Below are 14905 nucleotides of genomic sequence, written 5' to 3' on the forward strand. Positions count from 1 at the left end.
CCGCCATTGTGTTTTACTTTCATTTTCACCAGCCATTTGCTCCGCCATTTCTTCAGGTGTTTATGCGTGATTGAATAAAGACCACATTCAACACCATGTGCACATATTAGAAAATCTGTACAACTGAACGATACCAAGCATGTTAATTATATAAAGAGTTGAACAGTTTTCGTCTCCTGTCATGCTTCTTACTGGAACCCCCTAGTGGATGAGCATTCACCTACCTATATTGAGTATAGTTCATAACATAGTTACATGAAAAATGCTTTAATGCATTACCCTCAACACTGTGAGTGCATGAGTGAAAGTGAGGGCGCTAGTGGTGATGTTGTCTCCTTTTCTGTTTGTTTGCAGTTGGAGACCAGCTTGAGGTGCATTTCTGCAAAAAAAAAAAAAAAAAACCGAATGAGATTTTTCTCTTTATTGACTTAAAAGGTGTCCAAAGCAAAAGAAGAAGGATATCATTAAAGAAGCATACAGTTGCAAAACTACATGAGTTTATTTTACATCTGCACTTGACAAATACATCAAAAGTTGGAAAGCAATTAGAAATTCTATTCTAAGCACATCAATGAAGAACAAGTTAATAAAAAATATCAAAGACAAGTCTCTCTTAAAAATGTTATAGCGTCTTCTTGAGCTTCCTGAAGTCACTTGAGCACACAAACATTTTGTACAGATGTAAAAAAAAATAAAATAAATACATTTAATAAATAAATAAATAAAATTTTCATAAAAGTGCCACACATATGCATTGTAAGATTTACAGACAAAAAAAAAGGACAATACAAAAATCATAAATGTAATCAATTTATAACATAAATCTGATGCTATACAGGAATAAAACTTCTTAGATATTGAACCTTGAAACCGTTGGCCTTGAAAATCAAATTAGTTTACTATGAAAATTTAAGATGATTTTTTGGTCACTCATTTCGGCTAGTTAGGACAGGATTTTGGAAGAAACAACTCTTACTGCTCGACATATTGTGTTACGTTTGAACCTAAAAGTTCTGGATCTGAACAGGAACTATGATTTCAGACATTATGAGTGAGTAGAAAAGCTCATTTATTTCTCACACGAAGGACAATGAAATGGCTTCTCTTCAGTGTGGATTCCCTTGAGTATTTTCATTTGAATTTCTTGTTACAGTGTGAACACTTTTAAGGTTTTTCTCCAAAGTGAATTCTCTGGGGACGTTTTGTCAGCTGTAGCAAGTGTCTTTTCACGCTGGTATGTGTTTTCTTGTGTATTTTAAGAGTGCTCAGTTGTGTAAAAGATTTTTCACATGCTTCTTTCTTTCTCCAGAATGAGAACACAGATGTCATTTCAAAGCTCAAACACTTCTGAAGCTCTTCCTACACTTATTGCAAGTGTGCAGCTTCTCTCCCATGTGGATTTTCATGTGATCATTAAGGGTTCTTTTTTTTGTGTGCAGCTTCTTTTCTGGTGCCTATTCAGTTCACCCTCTCCAAAATAGGCTTTTCCACACACATAGCACACATAATTCTTCACACCACTGTGTCTTTTTTGGTGTAATTTTAAAGCACTCAGCTGTAAAAAACCCTTTCCACACAGAGAACACATGTGAAGCTTCTTTGTATGAACATTGAGGTGCTTCTTCAGGGAAACTGCCCAAATAAAACTTTTACCGCATTGATCACAGTTAAATTTTTTTTCTCTAGAATGAGAACGCATATGTACTCTAAAAGAATCTGTCAATCTGAAACTCTTCCCGCACTGATCACACGTGTATGGCTTCTCTCCAGTGTGGATCCTCATGTGATCCTTTAGGGTTTGTTTTAGTGTGAAACTCTTCCCACACTGATCACAGGTGTGCGGCTTCTCTCCAGTGTGAATCCTTGTGTGATCCTTAAGGGTTTGTTTTAGTGTGAAACTCTTCCCACACTGATCACATGTGTGCGGCTTCTCTCCGGTGTGGATTTCGATATGTCTCTTAAGCTGGTCTTTCAGTGTAAAACTCCTCCCACACTGATCACATGTGTGTGGCTTCTCTCCGGTGTGGATTTTTTGGTGTCTCTTAAGCTGTTTTTTTAGTGTAAAACTCTTCCCACACTGATCACATGTGTGCTGCTTCTCTCCAGTGTGGATTTTCATATGTTCCTTAAAGCCTGACTTTTGTATAAAACTCTTCCCACACTGATCACATGTGTGCGGCTTCTCTCCGGTGTGGATTTTTATGTGTCTCATAAGCTGGTCTTTCAGTGTAAAACTCTTCCCACACTGATCACATGTGTGCGGCTTCTCTCCGGTGTGGATTTTTACATGTCTCTTAAGCAGTTTTTTTAGTGTAAAACTCTTCCCACACTGATCACATGTGTGCAGATTCTCTCCAGTGTGGATTTTCATGTGTCCTTCAAAGGCTCTTTTCACTGTGAAACTCTTCCCACACTGATCACATGTGTGCAGATTCTCTCCAGTGTGGATTTTCAGGTGATCATTAAGGTTTCCTTTTTGTGTGAAACTCTTCCCGCACTGATCACATGTGTGAGACTTCTCTCCAGTGTGGATCCTCATGTGTCCCATAAGGGTTCCTTTTTGTATAAAACACTTCCCGCATTGATCACATGTGTGTGGCTTCTCTCCAGTGTGGATTTTCATGTGATCTGTAAGGCTTCGTTTTTGTGAGAAACTCTTCCCACATTGATCACATGTGTGCGGCTTCTCTCCAGTATGAAAACTCATGTGACGTTTAAGACTTTGTTTGTATAAGAATGTTTTCCCGCACTGATCACATGTGTACAGCTTCTCTCCAGTGTGGATATTCATGTGTTCCATAAAGGCTCCTTTTACTGTGAAACTCTTCCCACATTGATCACATGTGTGCGGCTTCCCTCCAGTATGAACACTCATATGATGTTTAAGACTTTGTTTGTATAGGAATGTTTTCCCGCACTGATCACATGTGTACAGCTTCTCTCCAGTGTGGATATTCATGTGTTCCATAAAGGCTCCTTTTACTGTGAAACTCTTCCCACATTGATCACATGTGAAAGGCTTCTCTCCAGTATGAACAGTCATGTGACGTTTAAGACTCTGTTTGTATGGGAATGTTTTCCCGCACTGAGGACAAGTGAAATTTTTGATGGCTCCTCTCTGTACACATTTACTTTCAGCCCCTGAGCAACTCAATGGCTTTTCTTCAATTTTGACATGATGTTCCTCCTCTGCTTCATTCAGTTCTTCACTCTCCTTAATTCCTTCCATCAGATCTAAAATGAAAGTTAAAAAAGGTTTAATTTTCACTAAATCATCACAAAACATTTGATGTTAAACAATTGCTCTCAGATTTCATCAAAAATATCTTAATGTGTGTTCCGAAGATGAACAAAGGTCTTACAGGTGTGGAACGACATGAGGGTGAGTAATTAAAGGGATAGTTCACCCAAAAATGAAAATTATCCCATGATTTACTCACCTTCAAGCCATCCTAGGTGTACATGACTATATTCTTTCAGATGTGAGTGAATGCCTTGTGAACGCATCCCTTTGCTTCAAAAGACCTTTATTAACCCTCTGGAGCTGTATGGATTCTTTTTATTATACTTTTTATTATATTTTTATGATCCATTTTTTATTTATTTTTTTATTTGGACTGCCATTCACAACCATTCTATATCTTGAAGGACTAAGGATGTTTTTAAATATATCTCTGATTGTGTTCGTCTTAAAGAAGATAGTCCTACACCTAGGATGACATGAAGGTGAGTAAATCATGGGATAATTTTCATTTTTTAGGTGAACTATCTTTTTAATGACAGAATTTTTATTTTTGGGTGAACTAACCCTTTAACCGCTACATCTTTAGCATCTTTAGCGTCAGTCAAATTCCATATGAAACTTTACTTTTATATAGGCTGAGAACTGCTAAAGTTTTATAAGCTTCATGTTTCACAGCATTATAAAGATAATAAACACCAACCTCTCTGTTCTTTAGTCTCTTCTTGTTTCACTGGATCAGTCCAGTTTTCGCTGTAATCTTCAATAAACATCTTTACAAATTTCTGCTCTTCCTGCTGGTCTGAATGCATGCCTTCTTTTGTAAATAGTGATCGCTTAAAACTGATTCGTGAAGTTTCAAATACTTGACAAATCTTTTGTTTTGAAACAGCAGTACAGAACGCGTCTCTTCTTCTGCTTTTGGTGGAAACCAACGTAAAAGTTGCCTTTCCGCCACCTACAGGTCTGCAGAGTGAAGGGCACATACAGTATAGTTTAATAAGGGAGTAAAGAAAAGAGAAAAATGGAGAGAGAAAAAGGAGAAAACAGATAAATGCTTTCTGTAGTATTTTTAAAATATGTAAACATTTCCTCATATACTTCTAATTGCCTTTTATTTCCATTGGACCTAATTTTTAGGACTTTCTCTTTCACATGCATTTTATAAGAATATGCTTTATTGTTTCTAAGTGTCCATATTTGTCACAATTATTTTTATTTATTTTGTGCAAACTGTAATTTACCCATATCCCCCATTCTCGAAATGCTATCCTTCTTTCTATTGCCATATCTAATTCTAATCATCCCATATCTTATGAATCCGTGTATTACTCGTTCATTACTTTTTTAATTTAATATTAAAAATGGAAAAATTATAAAATAGCTCCTGGTTCAAAAAAAAAAAAAAAAAAGAAAAAGAAAAAAAAAAAGATTGTGGGCTGCCACAGACCTGCTGCACAGGTTACATATGTTTTCTCCAAGTATGCCGTTAACCATAAGTTAAAATATCCCATTTTGTTGCCATAATTAAGCCACAAATGATCTGCAGTTGTGTGTGGTCATCTGGGCCATATACTTCAATACAAACAGTGAGCCAAAAGAAAAATCCCCATATGTGCTCAAATTTGGCCCAAATGTTCTTGCTATCTGGGAAACGCTCCGCCATACTTGGATGACGCCTGCTGGTCAAAACAGTGTAAATGCACTGTAAGAAAAAACACCTTTTACAACAATTGCAATGTTTTATTGAAAGTGTAATCTATTAAAAGATATAAAGACATAATATAACACCATTTAACATGAAGTTTCTTCACAGTATGTGCTATTAAATTGTTTGGCTTGTTTTCTTTATTTATGGAGAGTTTGGTTATCAGACCAATAAGAGACTTTTACAACTCTTTGTATTATATATGTGTTATTAAATGTCTACCAAAAACAAACAAACAAACAAACAAACAAAACATCATCTTTTAATATCACTTAATATCACTTATCACTTTTACATTAGTTCTTAGCATAGGCGTAATTTGCGGGTGGGACATGTCCCCACCACTTTTTGCCAGGGTCGATATTGTCCCCACCACTTTTTGAAACATCTTGCGGCATGTATGTATACTAATACAAAAGAAACATCTCTAGATGATTAGCAATTCATTAGTTTATGTTAAATAATAGGCGATCTGTCACTGGGATGTGTTGTTTTTGAAACAATGTTGAGTGTTCGTTGCAGCTGTTATCATTTGCGCAACAGTGTGCTCTTGGCGCTCGTGTACACTGCGCAGTCTTCACTATAGGGTTGGGTATCAAGAACCGGTTCCATTGTAGAACCGGTTCCAAATTTCAAAGAACCGAGTATTCGATATATGATGCGGGCATTTCGATTCTGTTTATTGATTCCTGACTTTTTTTCCAGTCATTCTCGCATGGTCAACAGCAGTGAGCATCTGCTAGGACCTGCAACAAGGACCTCATCACGCACATACACAGTTCATTACAATCGGCACTGACTTTTGCTTCAACAAGGCATTAATCTGAAGGAATTCACCAAGTTTGGGGCCGTTCACATGTCGCGTCTAAAGGCCAGAACACACCAAGCCGACGCCGACTAAAATATCATGACATCATGGATCATGTCAGTAATTATTGCTCCAGCTGCCATTTTTCACTATTGTCCTTGCTTGCTTACCTGCATAGTCTGATGATTCAGCTGTGCACAGCTCCAGACAGACGTTAATACATACTGCCCTTGTCTAATGCCTTGAACATGGGCTGGCATATGCAAATATTGGGGGCGTACATATTAATGATCCCAACTGTTATGTAACAGTCAGTGTTATATTGAGAATCGCCTGTTCTTCGGAGGTCTTTTAAACAAATGAGATTTACATAAGAAGGAAGAAACAATGCTGTTTGAGACTCACTGTATGTCATTTCCATGTACTGAACTCTTGTTATTCAACTGTGCCAAGGTAAATTCAATTTTCAATTCTATGGCACCTTTAAACATGAGGTCTATGTCGATAAATTTTGTGCATTTATTATTGTAATGATACAATTACAATACCCCCACCCCCCACCACACACATTCCTGTCCCATCCACTTTTTTAAAACAAAGTTACGCCACTGGTTCTCAGTACCTGGTAAAAACGATTGTGGGGCAATAGAGCAAAAGCCTCCAGGTGGGTGTCATGTGACAAGTTCAGTATCAGTGGGTGCGGCTTTAAGACGACAAACAGAGGAGATTAGGCGGAACACAAAAATACATTTGATCATCTTTATTAAATTCAGATTCTTCACAGCTCAACAACAACATGTGCAACTGGTTACTGTTTCTGTTTTTATTATTGATTCACGGTAAGTTTTCGTTTCGATTTATAGACATGTTTGTTTGTATGGAGATTTCAAGATTTGAGGTTGACTTGATGACAGAAGAAATAACAAATCCAGATAGCATACTGACATTTTTTTATTATTATTCTTGATAAGTATACGATGCATTTAGGTAAGCTAATTGAGAAGCAATATTTGCGTATACTTTTGACTGTGTAGCGTTCAAGTCCTCCTGCGAAGTTTTACGACTGCAGGTGTGTTCAAGTCACTTTCGTTGAAATAGGAGCCATTCATGTGCAATTTTTACCTTGGAAACTCGTAATTATGATAATTCCTAGAGCACGCGAAGACAGCATTAAAGACAATCCCGAGCTTCCCACTCGTATTTACGACATCGTGATGGTGTTCATGTGCGTTCAGCTCGTAAATACGATCTTTCAGACATGACTTGAACACCAAATAGTAGGCAGGCTTTGGGATATACTAGCCTCCTTCGTCATAATTGCGCCGCTTAGCTTCAGTTTAGGCTACTGGCCTGTCTGTCAATCATCTTGTCACAGTTAAAATCTCCCACATTCCATTTTATTGGAGAGAAATGTGTTGCACGTTGATCACGTCTTTCATGCTGATAACTATCCTCATGTTTTTGCATAATGGTGCATTTAATTATTAAAAGTATCAAAAGTTCTTGTTGAAATAGAATGTACTAGAAAACACTATATATTTTCATCTGTTTTTTTTTGCTTTTATAAATACAATAAGATAATTTGAAGAATGTTGGTATTGAATAAAGAATGTCTTTTTTTTTACCTTCACAATCTGAACAGTAATTCCATATCTGTTTGTCTTTTCAGCAGCTCACACAATGAGTTGAATGTGCTGAAGTTAGTATTCTGTTTGTTTTCCAGGAGTGTTTGGTGCAGCGACAGATGAAACTGAGCCAGTGACCGTGACTGAAGGAGATTCTATCTCTCTACACACTAACCTTTCTGAACTACTTAACGATGATACGATACTGTGGATGTTTGGACCTAAAGACTTTCTCATATCTCAGATAAAGAGAAAGGATGACCTGACCTCATTTTTTGTCACTGATGATGAGAGATTCAGAGGCAGATTGCAGGTGGACCAAAAGACTGGATCTCTCACCATCAGAAACACCAGAATCAGACTCTCAGGACAATATAAAGTCACCATCTCTAGAGAAAAGACTACAATAATAAAGATATTTAGACTTACTGTCAATGGTGAGTATCTCAAGTCTTTCATTTTATTATTATATTATCATTTCATATCAGTAGCTGCTCTTCCATTGCTTAACCATTACATTCCGTGCTGATCCAGCCGGTACAGATATGGTCTAATTTTTTACTTCAGGGTTGGTAAACGAGCTCTTTGGCATGTCATATAAATGCTACAGTCATTGCCTTGCAACACATGAGTTTACAGACAATAAGATGTAAAATAACCATGTTATGGATGATGATCAGATATTTCTTCTAATTTTATTATTAACTTAGCAGAAACAAGCTTCAATGCGCAATTTGAGCAGTGTTCAGGCACATTGTTGGCGAGAGGCAACTGAAAATGTCTGTGCCATTGACGAACTGAAACCTGGTCTAAAAGGAAAATGGCACAGTATTTTTTGTTTAATTTAAGGAGCGCGTTAGTAATAAGTACCTATATGCAATTTAGCCAACTGTACTGAGAATTCCAGACCGAGAAGAGTTTGTAAACTTGCCATGCCGAACCATGCTCAAGTGGAAATGTAACTGGAACCATTCCTTACCCTTGTTAGAACTGCAGCTAATGATCCGGATTTAGAAATATAATGTAATTATGATTATTCAGGTTTCATGATTTCAACCCAAACATTTGAATATCTGTGTGTAAGCAATAATTGAGTGAGATTTTTCTTGATTCAGGTTTTCATGATTCACTCTCTCTCCAAATTTGTGAAATGTTGTGAAATACATATTGTTCACATTCTGCTCATTTTGCAGGTGTGGTTGGTGAGACGGATGGAGTGAAGTCAGTGTCAATATCAGTGACAGAGGGACAATCTGTCACTTTAGCCATGGATGCTGAAATGCACAAAGATGCTCTGATGCTGTGGAGGTTTGGAGATAAAGGCATCCTCCTAGCTAAAATCGATGTTGAAACGAATGAAATCTCATTGAACAATGCCGATGAGAGATTCAGAGATCGGCTGCAGTTGAATCAGACTGGATCTCTGACTATCAAGAACACCAGAACCACAGACTCTGGACTCTATGAGCTACAGATCAGAGGCAGTGAGAGCTCACGCCGATTCCTTCTTTCAGTCATTGGTGAGTAACTCTGAATAGATGAAAGAGCAAGTATTATTAGCATATATAACTTCACTGTCTCTTCACTGTCTTTCTTTATAGCCCTCCCAGATCCAGGTCTTTCTTCAGGTGCTATAGCAGGAATTTTTTTTGGTGTTTTAATTCCTGTTCTGCTGCTTGCGGCTGTAGCCTTTGGTATGATTTACTATCGCCACAGGATCTCTAAATTAAAAAAGCAAATGGGTAAGTGTTATATACTTTAAATAGGATTCAATCGTAAGCTTGGTGAACAGCTTTGAAGGATTTAATGTTTCCCCAATCAAAGAGATAAAAGCTGCACTTGCATGACTGAAATAGCTGCCTGAGAAACTTAAAAATGAGGACTGTGAAAGGAACGTTGACTCTCATGAACACATTTCTGTTCACTGTTTCTATGTGAAGCTGTGGCATGTGAAGAGAAGGAAGAGATAGTGACGGAGGGAGATTCTCCAACTCTACACACTGGTCTTACTGAAATACATGGTAACGATGTAATAGAGTGGTGCTATGAAGCTGAAGACAATCACATTGCTGAAATCAGTGGAGGAACCAGAAAGCCATCTACACTGGCGGGTACTGATGGGAGATTCAGAAGCAAACTGACGCTGGATGAGAGAACCGGAGATCTCACTATCAGTAATGTCAGAACCATTCACTCTGGACTCTATAAACTCAAGATCAGCAGAAGTAGCAGCAGCACCATAAAAATCAAACACAAGAGATTCATTCTGACTGTCAATGGTAAGTATATCAACTCTTCCAATGTGGTAATGAGCGTGCACCAAATGATTTGAAACACACTAACACATGCTCAGAGTGCTCAAATATTACATTTCTCTTAGATGACATGAGAATAAAGCCCATATACAATTAGGAGATTAAAGTTGCAATATGCAGGAATAGGCATATTTCAAGAACAAGTAAGTTGCAAAACAATAAAAGGCATGTTCAGGAAACATAGATAGTTGATTTATGCTGCTTTGACAATATCGATTTACCCAATTTTAATAGATTGATTTCTTGAGGCTACGTCTACATTACTCCAGATACATTTGAAAACAGTGATTTTATTTAAAAGTGCTAACCTGTCCACACTAGCTTTTTTAAGCATTTTCCAGAAGTTGCTCATCCACATTGAGACTGATCTGAAAATGCTTAAATCGCTGTACTGTGTATGCGTAAAACATAAAAGCTCACGAGATGATACCATTTATGAGCCATTTACATGACAACGTTTTCAACTAAAAACATAAAACTTTATGCATTTTGGCCTTTCATTTACACAACAGCAGTAGAGCTGGGCGATGTATCGAATGCTTTTGTCACGCGCATTTCGTCAGTAAAGCCGGTTCCCTGATTACCGCTAAATCGCCATCACCTTTCAAATGAAGCGGCATTTAATAGACAGAGCCGTAGTTCACTGATAAGCCACGCAATATCGCGTTCAATATCGACGGCGATTCATATCGATATTGAACGCGATATTGCGTGGCTTATCAGTGAACTACGGCTCTGTCTATTAAATGCTGCTCCATTTGAAAGCAGGTGATGGCGATTTAGCGGCAATCAGGGAGCCGGCTTTACTGACGAAATGCGCGTGACAAAAGCATTCCATATATCGCCCAGCCCTAAACTGCAGCATTTTGGGGGCCTGAAAATGCAAACTTGAAAACAGGTTTTAAAGTACAAGTTCTTGATAACGATACCATTATCATCTCTGTGTAAAATACAAATGCATGAATTTGTGAAAATGTTCATGTCATATACATGCATATTACATGTACAGTAGTGTTTTTTTACAAAGCGACATCGCCATCTACTGGCCTGGTAGCATAATACAGCTGTACTATAATTATAGTAACACAAATTATTTAAAACATTACAAAAATGTAAAAAAGTTTGTTTAAAACCCAGTTTAAAGGTCCCGTTCTTCGTGATCCCATGTTTCAAACTTTAGTTAGTGTGTAATGTTGTTGTTAGAGTATAAATAAAATCTGTAAAATTTTAAAGCTCAAAGTTCAATGCCAAGCGAGATATTTTATTTAACAGAAGTCGCCTACATCGAACGGCCAGTTTGGACTACATCCCTCTACTTCCTTCTTTAATGACGTGACTAAAACAGTTTTTTGACTAACCTCCGCCCACAGGAATACACAAGAGTTGCGTTTGTAGAGTGTGTTTGTCGCCATGTCGTCGAAACGCTGTTATTTTCATCCCGCAGTCCAATCACCGGGTCTGATTCCGGCTCAAATTTATAGGGTAAAATTAAAGACATGTTTACAATAACACTGAGCGCGTGCATCTCCACGTTATGGTAAGAGGCGTGACCTTTCCGGGCAAGGAGCGCTAAGCTGCTGTCGAATCACAACACAGGAACCGCTGGCACAATCAGAACTCGTTACGTATTTCTGAAGGAGGGACTTCATAGAACAAGGAAGTCACCAGCCCGTTTTTATGACAGTGGAAACAGCGGTATACAGATAAGTAAATTATGTGAAAAATACTGTGTTTTTTTTAAACGCAAAACATGAACACATGTTATATTACACACTATAAACACAATCAAAGCTTCAAAAAAACATAAAAAACGGGACCTTTAAATTTGACTGTTGATTATTTTATCTAAAAAATAAATCTGGACCGAGATGATTCCCTGTATAATTTACAGCATTAGCCATTACTTAAAAAAAAAAATCTCATGTAAATATATGTGATATTGAAAATGCAAGCAAAATTAATTCAATCACTTGATTTTCTGTATTTCTCTGTTTCTGTGTGTTGTTTTGACATGAAGTGAAGTCAGTGTCTGTGAAGGAAGGAAATCCTGTCCTTCTCCAGACTGGTACTGAAATTCAGACTGATGATATAATACTGTGGACATTTGGACCTAAAAACCGTCTCGTTGTTAAAAGTGAATCAGGAAAGATGAATATTGGTAAGCGATTTAGAGACCGACTGGATCTGAACCAGATGACTGGATCGCTGACCATCAGAAACATCGGAACCAAAGACTCTGGACATTTTAAACTGCAGATCATCAACAGCGAACAGACCACATTCAGAAGATTCAATGTGACTGTCACTGGTGAGAACAGCATTTATATATATATATATATATATATATATATATATATATATATATATATATATATATATATAATATAATATAAAAATTAAAAAAAAGTGTAATTATTTCTTGAGTGTCTCTATGTATTATGTAAGGTAAAATATACAGTCAGCTGGTTATTATAACAAAATAAACCTGTTCAGGTTCAGTGACCACATCTGTTAATTGTTTCAAATGGTCAAACCACCACAAAAATAGTCCTAAAGATGCTGTTTGTGAGGACTTGTCTTTATTCACTGATAATCTTTTTGTATCATCTGAAATCAACAAGAAGATTAACTGCTTTTAATTACTATGATTGTCTCTGTATTTTCTTTCAGATTCTACAGGCGAACAGGTGAATGGACAACCAACTGTAGTGACACCACTATTGAATGAGGAAGTTACTGATGGAGCGAATGAGCAGCAGGCAGCAAGTCAAGTTTGATTAGATAAGACACGCCCACCATTGCGACATCATCGACAATCAAGCCCAACAACAATTCTGCTGTTGTTAAAAAATGTGAAAAATGAACCCACATGCTGAATATAGTTTGAATTAATTCTTGTGTGAAGAGCATGTTTAACAGCTGGTTACAGCAGACTCAATAACTGATGTGGCATGAGCAGAGAGAGATTCAAGCCTTAAAGTTGGCATGAAACAGAAGTTGTCATTCTGTTTTCTTCTCCACTGTGACGTCTGAAATGGGTAAAACGAGCATTTGAAATGAGAGGGTGGGACGGGAGTCCTTCAGGAATTGATTGGATCATTGGAAGTTGGGCATTACTAACAAAATGGAGGCAGCTCTAACTGCCAGTTTGTAGTCAGTTGTGGGAGATTTCCTTCCACTGGAGTCATGAGAAATCAAGTCCCCCACAGCAATCGAGTCTCCTTTAGGATCCAGGATGCAGGCTGCTCGTTCAAGTTCAGATGAGGGAGATAAAATATGCATTCTTACAATCATCTAAAACATGTTACTATATAAATATTGTAAAGTAGACATTGTCATAATTCATCAACATTAGTTCATAAGCAATCGCTTGGCTTGTGATTTGTGAACTCTTGTTTAATTTAGAAAATCTGACTTTTACATTTTGCAGTATATTATTGTTTCCCCCTTGATTTTACAGTAATCTACTGGCAGCTGTGGTTGCTGTTACCATCAATTATTTTACAGTTGATTACTGTTAAATTACGTTTTCCTCTGGGTTTTTTATCCTAAACCTTTAACCCTTTTAACCCCAGAGCAAAATCTTCAGTTTTAAATGAACACTTGTATGTGTCCACACTACAGAGTGTTCAAGTAACATTAAAGCAGTGTTGAAGTTAATAAAATAATTACGTGATTAATTGATAATTGAGAATGAATGATGAACACCTGCTGTTAACAAGCATCTGAAAGAAAAGAAACAACAAGAACAGAAAAAAAGACAAGCAGAAACACATTAACTACAACAGCCTTCCAGCCACAGCCTTAGATGAAATCAACTGAAGAAAAAAGACATTGAATCTCACACGATCTCAGCAGAGGAGGATTAAACAACAACAACAAAAAGTATTACCAGCTTCACTTATTACTAACCAGATTGACTTTATTTCTGTCAGACATCTACAGAAGTTGTTACTGAGAATTAACAGAGCTTCAAGAGTTGATTTATTGTTTCATTTGACATACCGGCGTGATGAATACGATCCTCAAGATGGAACTGGAATAAATACTTTGACTGTTGCGATCCCAATCTGACTCATGGAAGCTGCCTGAATCATAATCATGCACTATTCGCTGTTGGCCAGAGGAGAACTGGCCCCCTGACTGAGCCTATTGGAGTTTGCGTTCCTTGCAGCCGTCGCCTTTGGCTTGCTTAATTGACATTTGATATTCAACAATGTTTTGATCTGCCTGCATCGACACCCTTGTATGCGAACCGATCTGAGCTGGATGATGACGTCGCTGTTTACTCCAGTGCTGATATAGATAAATGAACTAAACTAAGAACTATTGATTCTTAAAACGGAATGAATCAATACTGAATTTATTTAGGCTAGACAATGACACCATTTTCTTTAAGAGCTGCTGTGCAGCCAAAATTATATACCAGTCATCACTGTAAAGCTGCTTTGACACAATCTGCATTGTAAAAAGTGTAAATAAGTGTAAATATAAATAAAGGTGACTTGACATTACCATGATGGAGGTCAGAGTTTGCTTTAGTTGGGCTCTTGACCCTTGACTTTTTAACATTAGTTTTTCCTAATAGTTTTAAAAATAGTTTTTTGCTGCTGTAACCATGTTTTAAGACACATTTGTTGGGGCATAAAAGCCAAGAATAATTGTGCTCAGGTGTTGCTTATGTTTCGATTGTAATCATCATATAATGTTTGGTTCAGTCGTCCAGTGTCAAATCCATTATCAGAAATGTTTTTTGTTGTTGTTGTTGTTTGTAAATAAATGTAATTTTATATTGCCAACACTGTGCTACTGTAGCATGTGATCAAGCAGTGCTGAGCCATCAGATAAGAAGGATTTTTAAACTTTTTTAAAAAATAATTTACAAAAAATATTTTAACTATGGCATCATTCAGATAAACAGCAAAAATCCGCAAACAGACCACATTTAGGAGACTAAATGTGACTATCACTTGTGAGTAGTACATTTATTATAATGACTATTTATTTGCTTCCATATTCAGTCACAAGGGGGAGCCAAAGCAGCATCATGTTCATTAGAATCATTGCTGTTGGACAGTTTGCTTAAAGCAGAACTAAGTAACTTTTTTTTACCTTCATAAATAGTTTTCTAAGTCCTTACGATGGTTAATTGACTTGTAGTGGTGTGTTTGAGGCGAGCACTAACCTCCTCTGGCACGTCTACACCAG

General features: G+C 37.2%; 2 protein-coding genes across 4 annotated transcripts; one reads left to right on the plus strand and one right to left on the minus strand.

Annotated features, from left to right (window-relative positions):
* Positions 1 to 492: 492 nt before the first annotated feature.
* Positions 493 to 4159, minus strand: LOC137027904 (zinc finger protein 850-like). Its single transcript, XM_067396519.1, has 2 exons — positions 3945 to 4159; positions 493 to 3234 (listed from the first exon to the last, which is right to left on the minus strand). The coding sequence occupies exons 1-2, from the start codon at positions 4051 to 4053 to the stop codon at positions 1403 to 1405; spliced, it is 1941 nt and encodes a 646-aa protein (XP_067252620.1). The 5' UTR covers positions 4054 to 4159; the 3' UTR covers positions 493 to 1402.
* A 2298-nt stretch (positions 4160 to 6457) lies between these two features.
* On the plus strand, positions 6458 to 14199 carry LOC137027906 (uncharacterized). 3 transcript variants are annotated; one of them, XM_067396524.1, is made up of 7 exons: positions 6458 to 6596; positions 7481 to 7819; positions 8576 to 8902; positions 8984 to 9124; positions 9323 to 9661; positions 11715 to 12005; positions 12368 to 14199. In XM_067396524.1, exons 1-7 carry the CDS (start codon positions 6554 to 6556, stop codon positions 12472 to 12474), a joined length of 1587 nt encoding a protein of 528 aa, XP_067252625.1. In that variant the 5' UTR covers positions 6458 to 6553; the 3' UTR covers positions 12475 to 14199. The 3 variants fall into 3 exon arrangements, with proteins under 3 accessions (XP_067252625.1, XP_067252626.1, XP_067252627.1); XM_067396525.1 differs by having other exon boundaries at positions 8984 to 9010; XM_067396526.1 differs by lacking the exon at positions 8984 to 9124.
* The last annotated feature ends 706 nt before the right edge of the window (positions 14200 to 14905 follow it).

Source organism: Chanodichthys erythropterus, chromosome 10 (genome assembly GCF_024489055.1).
Source record: "Chanodichthys erythropterus isolate Z2021 chromosome 10, ASM2448905v1, whole genome shotgun sequence".
In the NCBI taxonomy this organism is placed as follows: Eukaryota; Metazoa; Chordata; class Actinopteri; order Cypriniformes; family Xenocyprididae; genus Chanodichthys; species Chanodichthys erythropterus.

What these genes read in the sequence shown, in the direction of transcription:
- LOC137027906 (XM_067396524.1), top strand. Translation starts at nt 6,554, where the DNA reads ATGTGCAACTGGTTACTGTTTCTGTTTTTATTATTGATTCACG. An exon ending in GTTTTTATTATTGATTCACG is followed by an intron (nt 6,597 to 7,480) that starts GTAAGTTTTCGT and finishes TTTGTTTTCCAG; the next exon opens with GAGTGTTTGGTGCAGCGACA. An exon ending in ATTCAATGTGACTGTCACTG is followed by an intron (nt 12,006 to 12,367) that starts GTGAGAACAGCA and finishes ATTTTCTTTCAG; the next exon opens with ATTCTACAGGCGAACAGGTG.
- LOC137027904 (XM_067396519.1), bottom strand. Translation starts at nt 4,053, where the DNA reads ATGCATTCAGACCAGCAGGAAGAGCAGAAATTTGTAAAGATGTTTATT. An exon ending in AGAGACTAAAGAACAGAGAG is followed by an intron (nt 3,235 to 3,944) that starts GTTGGTGTTTAT and finishes CTTTCATTTTAG; the next exon opens with ATCTGATGGAAGGAATTAAG.